The sequence below is a fragment of the Panthera uncia genome, chromosome E1 (genome assembly GCF_023721935.1).
Source record: "Panthera uncia isolate 11264 chromosome E1, Puncia_PCG_1.0, whole genome shotgun sequence".
Taxonomy (NCBI): domain Eukaryota; kingdom Metazoa; phylum Chordata; class Mammalia; order Carnivora; family Felidae; genus Panthera; species Panthera uncia.
The window spans coordinates 12,262,131-12,273,630 of NC_064814.1; the positions used below are offsets into that span (position 1 = coordinate 12,262,131).

Genomic DNA, 11,500 nt, shown 5'->3' on the forward strand with positions numbered 1-11,500 from the left:
AGCTTAGCCTGGAGCCTGCTTCGGATTCTGTGTCTCCCTCTCTCTCTACCCCTCCCCACTCACACTCTATCTCTCTCAAAAATAAATAAACATTAAAAAATTTAAAATAAAAGAGAAATGATTTATAATTGAAATGTGATCTACAGTCTGTCAAAAGAGATGACAGGACACACAGTCCAATAATTAATGGCACTATTTCTAATTTTACTCAAGTGTTTCATATGGCCAGAGGAGTACACATATATACATGAAAATGCCATTGACTTTTAACCAATCACAGTGTAAAATAAGCCACACTTCCTCCTTTTACAATTAATGTGATATTTGAGTCTCATGCGACCATGAGCTAATATTTATTTTTCTCGGCTTTTGAATGGGTCTCCAAAGTCTCTAAAAGTTTATTTGGCAGTTGGTCGGCCCCCACAGAGTGTAGAAGGAAGACGAGACATACTGTTTGGAACAGATAGGTATAATTAAAATAAACACCTGAAACACAGTCATAAGATGGGTTTTCATAGCGGCAGAATGCTGACCAACAACTACCACTTCAAAGATTTTATTTTTCTTAATTTAAAAAGCAAACAAACAAAACCTCAACATTCACTAGAACGTATTTGGATAAACGGGTTCATGTAACTTGGGCAAAGGGGGTGGCACATAAAAACTACTTTATATTTCTACTAGATTGATTCTTTAGTTCCTGACACATACAAAACAGCCATGTATATTCCAGTTAAGTGCGAGGCCAGTCCTTAAGAGCTTTTCATTATATTCACTTATACACTGAAAATAAACATATGCTGGGGCACCTGGGTGGCTCAGTCAGTTGGGCATCCAACTTCAGCTCAGGTCATGATCTCACAGTTCCTGAATTCGAGCCTTGCATTGGGCTCTGTGCTGACAGCTCAGAGCCTGGAGCCTGCTTCACAGATTCTGTGTCTCCCTCTCTCTCTGTTCCTCCCCCGCTTGCACTCTGTCTCTCTCTCAAAAATAACATTTAAATAAATAAATAGATAGATAGATAGATAGATAGATAAACATATGCTGTTTTGATCTAGAAATTTAAGAGTAAGTCTTTATATATATAAATAACTCCTCTGCAACTCAACAAGATTACCCAATAAAAAGTGGGCAAAAGATTTGAACAGATACTTCCAAAAAGATACTGGAATGGCAAACAAGCACACAAAAAGATACTTAGTATCGATATTAGTCATTAGGGAAGTGCAAATTAGAATCTTAAAATCAAAATGATGGATTACTACACACCTGTTAGGATGTCTAAAATCAAAAAACTGCTGGGGCGCCTGGGTGGCGCAGTCGGTTAAGCGCCCGACTTCAGCCAGGTCACGATCTCGCGGTCCGTGAGTTCGAGCACCGCGTCGGGCTCTGGGCCGATGGCTCGGAGCCTGGAGCCTGTTTCCGATTCTGTGTCTCCCTCTCTCTCTGCCCCTCCCCCGTTCGTGCTCTGTCTCTCTCTGTCCCAAAAATAAATAAAAAACGTTGAAAAAAAAAATTAAAATCAAAAAACTGCTAATACCAATTGGTGAGGAGCAGCTGGAATCCTTACATGCTGCTGGTTGGGAGTGCAAAATGTAGACCACTTAGGAAAACAGTTTGCTAGTTTTGGGGGTTTATTATTAAAGTTAAACATACACTTACCACACAACCTAGCATACAGTTTTTATCATTTATCCAAGAGAAATGGAAACATATGTCTGCGCAGAGACCTCTACACAAATGTTCACAGCACCTTTATTCATAACAGCCAATAGGTAGAAACAACGCAAATATCTACGGAGTGCCAAATGGATACAAATGACAGTTTGTCCATAGGATGGAATACTACTCAGCAATAAAAGAGGAGGAGTTCCTCATTCCTACGTGCACAATATATCTCAAAAGCATTACGCTAAGTGAAAGAAACCAGGCACAAAAACCCATGTACTATATGAATCGTTCTACTAGAATGATTCTACGAATGGTAAATCTACAGTGACAGAAAGCAGATCAGCGGTTGCCAGGTGCTGAGGTTGGAGAAAGGGATTTAAATGGAAAAAGCATGGGGCGCCTGGCTGGCTCAATTGGTAGAGCACGTGCCCCTGGATCTCAGGGGTTGTAATCTCAAGACCTACACTGGGTGTACAGATTACTTAAAAATAAAACATCTTTAAAAAATAAAAATAAAATAAATGGAAAGAAGCATAAAAGAACTTTTTTGGGATGATGAAAATATTTTATACCATGGCTGTGGTGTTGGTTATATGACAATGCACTTTTATGAAAACTCCCTGAACTGTATACATAAAATGTGAATTTATCATATGTAAATTTCTACCTCAGTAAAGCTGATTAAAGAAAAAACTAAGTCTTGATGGTATATCAATCCAGTAATTTTCTAGACTTCTACTATTAAAAATCAGCAGGCAATCCCACCTTTTAAAACAAAATTTGAGTGACTTCTCAATGAATAACCACGGTGGGATGATCCATGCTGATTCATTAACTGTAAAAAAAATGTTACACATATGCTAATATGATGTTAATAAGGGAAACTGGATATGGAATTTATGGAAACTCCTTGTACTGTATATATTTTTTCTGTAAATTTAAAACTGTCCTAAAAATTAAGTTTATTTTTTTAAAAGATTGATAATTGGAAATAAAAACTACCTTATTTACATATCAAATCTCCACAAAAAAGAAAACTATAAAAACTTGGAAATCTTTCCCCATAAAATTAGATCTCAATTTCCTTCAAAGGCTAAAACTAGAATGCAGTCTGTCACTAGCTGGAAATGGGAAAACTTCATTGAAATGTTCTTAAATTTAGAGAGATTGAGATCAGAACATAAAAGTTCCAAACTATGAAGTTCTTTCATCCACATAAAGGGTCTCTTTGCAGAAACAGCTTCTCCTTGGAGCAAGTTCAATGTCTTTACTACTTTCTTTTACAACAAACAATTTTTTTAAACAGCAGGCTAAGTAAGGCTTCAGAGGCAGGTGGCACTATAGATTTTTTAAATTTTCCATCTCATTCTTTCCTTTTTAGTTCATGGTGGAATTGAAGCACAAACAATAGGGGTGAACCCACCTCCGAGAAGAGCTCTAATTACACACAACTGAATCATTCCGTGATCACCAATTTCATCAACACTCCATTAAAATCAACTCTGTGGCTAAGTACACAACCTGATAGATCCTTCAATTAGGATTTTAAAGGCCATCTTTAATTTATACCCTCCCACTTGTCCCAGGTATTTACATCTGTTATCAGTTTGAGCTTCTGGGCACTATATATGTAGAAAGAACCTTACTTAAAACAGGAAGCTGTGACCCTGAATTCTTATTTAAAATAAAATTATAGCATTAATATTTTCTAGCACTGCTTGATTAAGAGAATCAAGTTATTTACACTAGAAACAATGGTGATAAAAATCAAAGCAGGATTCGTTTTTACGAGACCCATAGGAAAATGCTGGCTCCTAGAATATATAATGCTGACTTAGAAGGGTTAAAGCAATTTCCTAACAGGCTAGAGCCTACCTTGGCTGATTCTGTACTATGCTAGCACAAAGCCTAATCTTTAGTGATTACCACTATCATTCAATCAGAAGACTTATCAGTTACTCCATTTCTAATCAAAGTATTAGGGCAAATGTGCCAGAGGACATAACACACCAGAGGCACTAAACCCCAACTACCCATGCAGTAGCTCCTGACTTTAAGGTTTGGACCACTGAGGTCCCAACTGACAGGCTGATGGAGTAAAGAGGTAGGAAGGAGCCCGATACTCAGTTTGGACAAATTTAAAAAATTAATTAATTTTTTTAAAAAAAGAAAAGAAAGCTAGGGACTTTCTGGAATGGAGGTATTCCCTGAGAGCAGTTTTTCCTTTTTAAACCTTCCCCCTCAATCCTAATCCTTCTCTTCACCTTTCTCCACATGTTTTTCCTTCTTTTCTCTTTAGTTTACCCTATATAGAAAATGTAATGTGTTTTTAGTGTTGCTGCCTCACACATTTTTTGGAAAGTTGCTAGTCAATAAGTAGAAACTTAAGATATACTTAATGAAGTGAAATGAATTGTTCCATGTCTCATACAAGGCACAGAGCAAGGGCCGGAACTATTATGCACAGGACAAAGGACACTAAATTTCTGATCTCAAGAATTAAATAGACAAAATGGATTATTTTAAATCATTTTTAAAAGGCATGCTAATTCAAAGGCAAGTTAAGCACAAGAGAAACAAGTCCGACTACATTTTCTCACTTTTTCCTTTCTCACCCAAGTCTTCTTGGGAGTAAAATTTCATTTTTTTAAATCCTCCTTATTCTATTGCTGTTTCAAAGAGAATTAAGGGGCGCCTGGGTGGCGCAGTCGGTTAAGCGTCCGACTTCAGCCAGGTCACGATCTCGCGGTCCGTGAGTTCGAGCCCCGCGTCAGGCTCTGGGCTGATGGCTCGGAGCCTGGAGCCTGTTTCCGATTCTGTGTCTCCCTCTCTCTCTGCCCCTCCCCCGTTCATGCTCTGTCTCTCTCTGTCCCAAAAATAAATAAAAAACGTTGAAAAAAATTTTTTTTAAAAAAACAAAGAGAATTAAAATAACACCATAGAAGAGGTCATTTCCACCTCAGGGAATTTTAAAGCTACGCCTTAGCCTCAAGCCCCCTGACTGGTGTACAAGTACTCTGCCAGTTAGTAGCAGAAGTAGGATCCAAACTACTGGACTCCAGGTTCCAGAGATCTGCCCACAAATTTATTTATTTATTTATTTATTTATTTAATTATTTATTCCACAAAATATGTACTGAGCACCTACAGTGTGCCTGCACTGTTTTAGGTGCTTAGGGTACATCCGTGAATAAAACAAACATCCTTGCCTGGGATGCTCACACACTAGCTGTGCCCACACACTTGTGCCCCACACTAGCTGTGAGACACACACTCATCATAATAGTATTATTACATTTTTACAGGGGTGCCTGGGTGGCTCAGTCGGTTAAGCTCTGACTTCAGCTCAGGTCATGATCTCGTGGTTCGTGGGTTTGAGCCTCACGACAGGCTCTGTGCTCACAGTTCAGAGCCTGGAGCCTGCTTTGGATTCTGTGTATGTGTGTGTGTGTGTGTCTCCCTCTGTCAAAAATAAATGAACGTTAAAAAAATTTTTTAAAATTACATTTTTTACAGAGGGTCCTTTTCTCAATTATAAGTGTGCTAAAGAGGGGGGAAAAAGTACTTATCTTCTGACATTCACCTTCTGCTATGTAAGAAAGTAATCTCTTTTATCCCTGCCACACCATCCCAGCCCTAGGGATTCCAAGGTTTAAAATAGACAAGCTCTTACAGAAACCTCTGATAGAGTTAGCACCTTCTCAGGCTGGAAACTTCCTTCAGTGCCGGTTTCCTAAACTTAAAAGCACCAGTGGGGGTGGGAGTTCTCTTCAAAGACCTCACTGCAGTAACCCTGGAGGAAGAGACCACACTTTCGCCGCCGTCCTCACACACACCCAGTTGCTCGTCTACCTCGGCTCTTTCCCCTCATCCGCACCCCCTCTATCGTTAGGCTCACCACCCAGCTACCCCATTTACAATCCTACATGTCACATGTCACCCATCAAAGCCCACTCTCCGTGTTCCGCCGGGGGCACTAACCTCCTTTCACAGCCCTTCCTCTCCCCGCCCCCGGAACAATTTCTCAGCAGTCACTTTTTACCGAAATAAGTTTGTCCTGCATTTCCTAACAGCCTTGCCCCAAATACAACACCTTGACTTTGCTTCGAAGCGCTTCCCATTCTGTCCTCCGAGCCTCAGGAGAGTTCTGGGGGGGGGGGGGGGGGGCAGGAGACCAAATTTGGCGCGAGACCAAATTTAGAGACAAGCAGCCTCCAGCTCGGGCCCGGGAGCTGGGCGAAGCGTGCGAGGCGCCCAGCGCGCAAAAACGTTAAGGAGGCACTCTGCACCCGTTGGACCCCGAAAGTGAGAGCCCCTTTCATTTTGCGCCTAAGAGCCTCACTCGCTTCACCCTGGTCCCAGCCCTGTTTTTACTGCCACCCTTTCCTCAACATCCCCCAAAGTCATCACAAGCCGAGCCCCCCCGCATGTCTAGCCCTCCCCGTGCACAGCCCCAAGTCCTGGGGAGTCCACCTCGCTAAGGGCCCCCGCAGGTGCCACCGCCCACCCGCGCGTCCTCCCGGCTCTGGGGCTCCCGCCCACCCGGCCCACCCCGCCCTCCAACGGGAGTCCCCAACCCCGGGCCCGCCCCCGCCGCTCCTCCTCCCGGACACACCGCCCTCCCCGCCGCAGACGCGGTCCTAGCCGGGGGCTCGCTCGTCCCATCGCCCCCTTTCGTCCAGCCCTCGGACGGGAAGGGGGCGCCCCGCTACCCCCGGCCAGGCAGGTAGTTGCCCCTCCGCTTCCACCCAATTCTCTGATCCCTTCGCCTCTCCTTCCCTTAGGCCCCGCGTGGCGAGGTGCCGAGGCCGGGCCCCACCGCCCGGCCCGGGCTTGTTTACTCACTCACCCTCCATCCCGAGCCGCAGGGACCCGCCGCTAGGACGCCTGCGCGCCGCGGCCCCGCCCCCGCGCTGCGGCCCCGCCCCGCGCCCCCTTTCGGCGCCTGCGCACTGCGCCGCCAGCGCCCCGCCGGTGGGGCCACCTGGGCTTCCTTCTTCGCACGTCTGTCGTTTGGCGCCAATACCCCGACCTCAGGAGTTCGAAGTGATGCAGCCAGAGCACGACGTTTTCCAAGACGGTGCTGTCAGGGGACAGGGAGGGTTCTCGGGGAGCCTCCCAGAGCCACTAATATCTTGTTGGAGACCTTATCCAGCTGTTGTACCATCCTCACACGCTGGCGACGAACCACATTTCGCGTCAGCATTTGCAACCAACCCCGAACCCCTTCATACTGATCCCTCACACCTACCAATACCTCCCGACACCCGTCTATGAGCTCTAAATTATCCTTCTTGCTTTATTTCCATGAAAAGTTTTCCCCGTCACTTAGATTCAAATGAATAGCCTTGTATCGAAGTATCTTCTGCAATTGCAAGATACCTGTTAGTTACAAAGGAAAAGAATAGTAACTTTACAGGACAGAAAGCTGGCGGATATCACGTTAAGCCAGTGATCAAAGTTCGCATCACTAGTGATGAGGTACCCCTTAGGTACCCCTCAATATGAGGCAATGAGAAAGGCACAAAATCCCTTCTGTAGTATTCTTGAAGAAACGCATAAGCTGAATTTAATCACGAGGAAGCATCAGACAAATCCAAAATAAGGGGCAGTCTGCAAGATAACTGGTCAGTATCTTTTTATGTATATATATAAGCACATTTCTGTCTTTAACTTTGTTTTTAATGCTTATTTATTTTTGAGAAAGAGCGAATGGGGGAAGGGCAGAGAAAGGGAGGGAGACAGAGTATCCAAAGTGGCTCAGTGCTGACAACAGAAAGCCCGATGCAGGGCTGGAACTCAGGAAAGGTGAGATTATGACCTGAGCTGAAGTTGAAGGCTTAGCCGACGGAGCCACCCAGGTGCCCCAACTGGGCGGTATCTTTTAAAAATGGGATGGTCGCGAAAGACAAAGAGTGAGGAACTGTCCCATATTGTATTGGAGGAGATTGAGGAGACAGGACTATTAAATGTAATGTGTGATCCTGGATTGAATCCTGGTGGGGAAGAGGGACACTGGTGGGATAATTGATGAAGTTAGAATAAGGTCTGTAGACTAGTTAAAATTATTTTATCAGCTCAGTTCCTGGTTTTGGCAATTGTACTTCCTCAACATTTGAGGAAGTTGGCTGATGGGCATATGGGAACTGTCTACCATTTGCAACTCTTGTAAATCTGAGGTTGTTTCAAAATATAAAGTTAAAAAATGAAACCTTAAAATACAGAATAACATTACCTTGAAATTTTCTCAAAGTGCATAATTACAAAAGCCTATAATGTGCATTTTTTTCCAGAAAATCTTCATAACTCTGTGAAATAGGGAGGAGTTCAGTTTTACACATGAGACTGTTCTGGCATAAAGAACTTAAAAGACTTGCCTTACACAGATGAAAAATATCTCTGTCAGGTCTTACACTTATGTCTCTGAATTCTAGATTTTGTGTTCTTTTCCTTATATCAGAAACTGGCTTTGCCATTTTTTCTCTTGCCTCTATCTGATTAACTACCAAATCAAAGCAACTATTCCTTCATAAATAGCAATTTGCAATAATATCCCTTTCCATTCCCCCTGCCTTCTACTTCAGTGGTTTTCAAGCTTGGATCACATTTATATTACCTGGGGAGCTTTACTAAGTACTGATGCCTGCCTCCCACCTCCAGAGAGTCTGATTAATTGGTCTGGGGTATGGCCTGGGCTTCAAGAGTTGTAAGAGAATCCCAAATGATCCCATTGTGTAACCAAGTTTCAGAACCATTATGCTACATAAATAATTGTTGAAATAAGGAAGGTAGTTAAAAGAGGGAGAGGTAGGCAGCAGGTGAAAGAAAGAAAGAAAGAAAGAAAGAAAGAAAGAAAGAAAGAGAAAATTCTAATTATCTAAGGAGAGATGTTCAGATGATTGTCAGGACTGAGACTGGGGAGATTTGGGAACCATCAGCTCACTGCTGGTAACCAATACCATGGGAGTGGACAGCGTTGCTCTAGGAGAGTAAGCCAAGTGACAAGAGGAGAGACATAAGAAATTTTGTGATTACAAAGAAAATATGGTTACAGAAAGATTTTGGAGCAGGATGGTGAGGAGGTTTGCGTCAAAGTTGTAGATCAGAGTCATGCAACCCAGTTCAAGCTCCACCTCCTAGCTAAGCCTCCCAACCCTCCTGGATCTCCCCCTGCTGCGTTCCCAGCATCACTTCATCCTGTTACCATTATGCTACATCATACTTGACACAGGACTTTCATATCCACCATGATACTTGACACAGGACTAAATCAGGCTTTAGTAAGTGATCAGTGGAGGATTTCGAAAGCAACTTCCCACATCACCACTAAGCATGGGGTTCTTGGGGGAAATTTGTCAATTGGTTCCTCCTCATTGTGATGGGAGAGGGTTTTTTTCCTGAGACCAGGGTCTTCCTTAGCTGACCATGGTCCATGACACACTATCGGCCAATGCTTGTTTGGCCAACTCTTCCAACCCTTCAGGTCTTTGTCCTATAAATTCATAGAAAAACTGTTGGCAAGTTGTTGGCAACTGGACCTTTGAAAAACAGTGCCATCACCTCTGTCCCACTCCTCCCAGCCCCACCCCCAGGCAGTTAATAGGAGAAAGGAATAACTATGTCACTCCTGGCTTCCAGTTGCTCATCTTGCTCTTAAATCCAAGGCCTCTGGGGCCGAACGGAACTGGACAAAGTGTGCTGAGTAGTCTAATAGGGCTGATTCTTTTTCTGAAAGTTTCTTATTGTGGAAAAATAAAATTATGTGTTTAATTTCTGAAACCTGATGCCTGATTTGCCTTGGCAGCCATTCTCCCAGGCTTGGCCAAGAGTCCAGCAATACTAGTATACTGATTAATACCAGCTCAGCTTGCTCCCTGGAGAAGAAGAGCATTATTTACTTGACCATTTTCTTAAATCCTTTTTAATTTGCGTGTATTTTGACATGATCTTATTGGCTTTAACATGCTGTATCTGACCATGAGCCCCAGTGAAGCCCTGGGGAAGATTGTTCTGCTCTGTGCGCTCATGTCCCCATCACAAAGCAAGATTTTGTTCTATCCAGTGATTAGAAATGACATGTCACGTGTTCTGTTCCTTTTGGGGCTGTCACGTTCTAAGTGTACTTTTGTCCCCTGCTGGTCTTCAGGCCACTGGTAGAAAGGGAAGAAGATGCTGCTTCCCAGAATTCAAACAGAGCTTTCTGCACTATTCTCTCCTCCTTTCCAACCTCTCTCCCTTCCTCCTTCCAGCCCCCTTTGGATGGTGACCCCTGGGCTCATAATGCCCCTCCCTCGTGAAGCCCACAGGGAGATCAAATAGCCTTTCTCCAAGGGGACACAGGGGACCGAGGAAAGGTTGGGCCCCAGACAGTCCCTGACAGGGAAGCATAAACACAGCTGTGGAGATGGGAGCAGGGAGCAAACTATCCTCCCTTCCCCCTCCCCAGTTCCCACCCAGAAGCAGGGGAAGGCCACCCTGCTGTGGAGAAACAAACAACAAAACAAAGCAAAGCACAACCTAAAAGCCTGCATGAAGGTCACCAGAAACTGGGGCTGCTGCCCAGGCGTTGGTGGGGCCAGCTGAAGTGCCAGACCCCTCCCTGAACACTTACAGGCAAAGGCAGCTCTAAAGCAAGTTGAGGTCTGGACGTTACTGAGCCTGAAAACATGGCTCAATTTTTGAAGCCTCTCCACTCCTGGACATTTTGTCCTCTGATCTCAAAAAACCCAGCTATCCGCCCCAGGTACTTAGCTCCTGACCCCTAGTTGCATAGGGATCATAATAATGCATTCAATTCAGCAAGTAAGAACAGGCCCACAATAAACCCTTGTTCGTGGCTGTTTGTTATAAGTTTAAACTCTGAACCTCCAAGCCAAAATTCAGAAACGGCCTCCTTAGCCTTTGTTAATTACAAAATAAATAATTCCAGCAGGAAGGGACTTTCTCTTTTGGGGTTTACTTGGGTGGGATTCATGCCTCACTTTGCACATACTCTGAAGGCTCCAACCCCACAGCTAGGGTGGTGCTGCCCGTTCTTGCTCCCTTGGCACAGTTAGTGCAGGGCCTTGATCTCACGGGACACGCCTTTGGCACAGCCTTGCCTGGGAAGTAGCCCTGATCGGGTGGACAGCTAATGAGCGATGCTTCCTTTCTGGCCATCAGGGTCCTCAACTGTAAAACTGCAGAACTAGAGAAAACATGACAGTCTTCAAATACTGTCCATTCAGTATGTGCCCGGCATTGTGCTGAGTGCTTTACAATTGGTCATCTCATTTCATATGAAGCCAGTAATATTCTTATCCTCATTTTATAGCTGAGAAAACTAAGGCTTAAAGAGATTCTGGAACTTGCCCCCAAGGTCACCCAGCTGGTGTGGCCAGGATTTGGGTCCAGTCATTCTGACCCCCAAACCCATGCTCTGAACCCCGGCCACTCTACTTCCTCTTTTCTCTGAGATCTTCTAGCTCTGACATCATGATTCTGGATTCTCTCCATGACTTTCTGTTCTCACCAGTGGTGCCAGAAAGAGAAATGTGTTTGGGACTCTGCAAGTTCAGAGGAAAACAGTTCCTGAAAGGCAAGGGGCTCCTTACTCCCTCTGTACTGGAGATACCAATCAATCAAAGCTGGACACTCGACAGACCCCCATATCAGTAGGGAACAGCCTATGTGGAAGACAAAAAAAAAAAATCCTAGCCAGACAGGAAAGGGGAGTTCCTCTTGTTTCTGTAACTTCCCCTTCTCTCTTCCCTGGCTTATCAGCAGAGTCTCACACTGCTGATACTATGGCCCTTTGAACCCTAGTCTAGTTAGGATGGAACACCAGGTC

At 44.2% G+C, this 11,500-nt stretch overlaps 1 protein-coding gene across 1 annotated transcript in view; it reads right to left on the reverse strand.

The window, feature by feature from the left end:
* Positions 1–6,591, reverse strand: part of EZH1 (enhancer of zeste 1 polycomb repressive complex 2 subunit) — a 29,978-nt gene extending 23,387 nt beyond the window's left edge. The window contains exon 1 of the mRNA XM_049638181.1: positions 6,521–6,591. Within this exon, the coding sequence (XP_049494138.1) occupies positions 6,521–6,527 (7 nt within the window). The 5' untranslated portion in view covers positions 6,528–6,591. The remainder of the gene's footprint in view (positions 1–6,520) is intronic.
* Between the last annotated feature and the right edge of the window lie 4,909 nt (positions 6,592–11,500).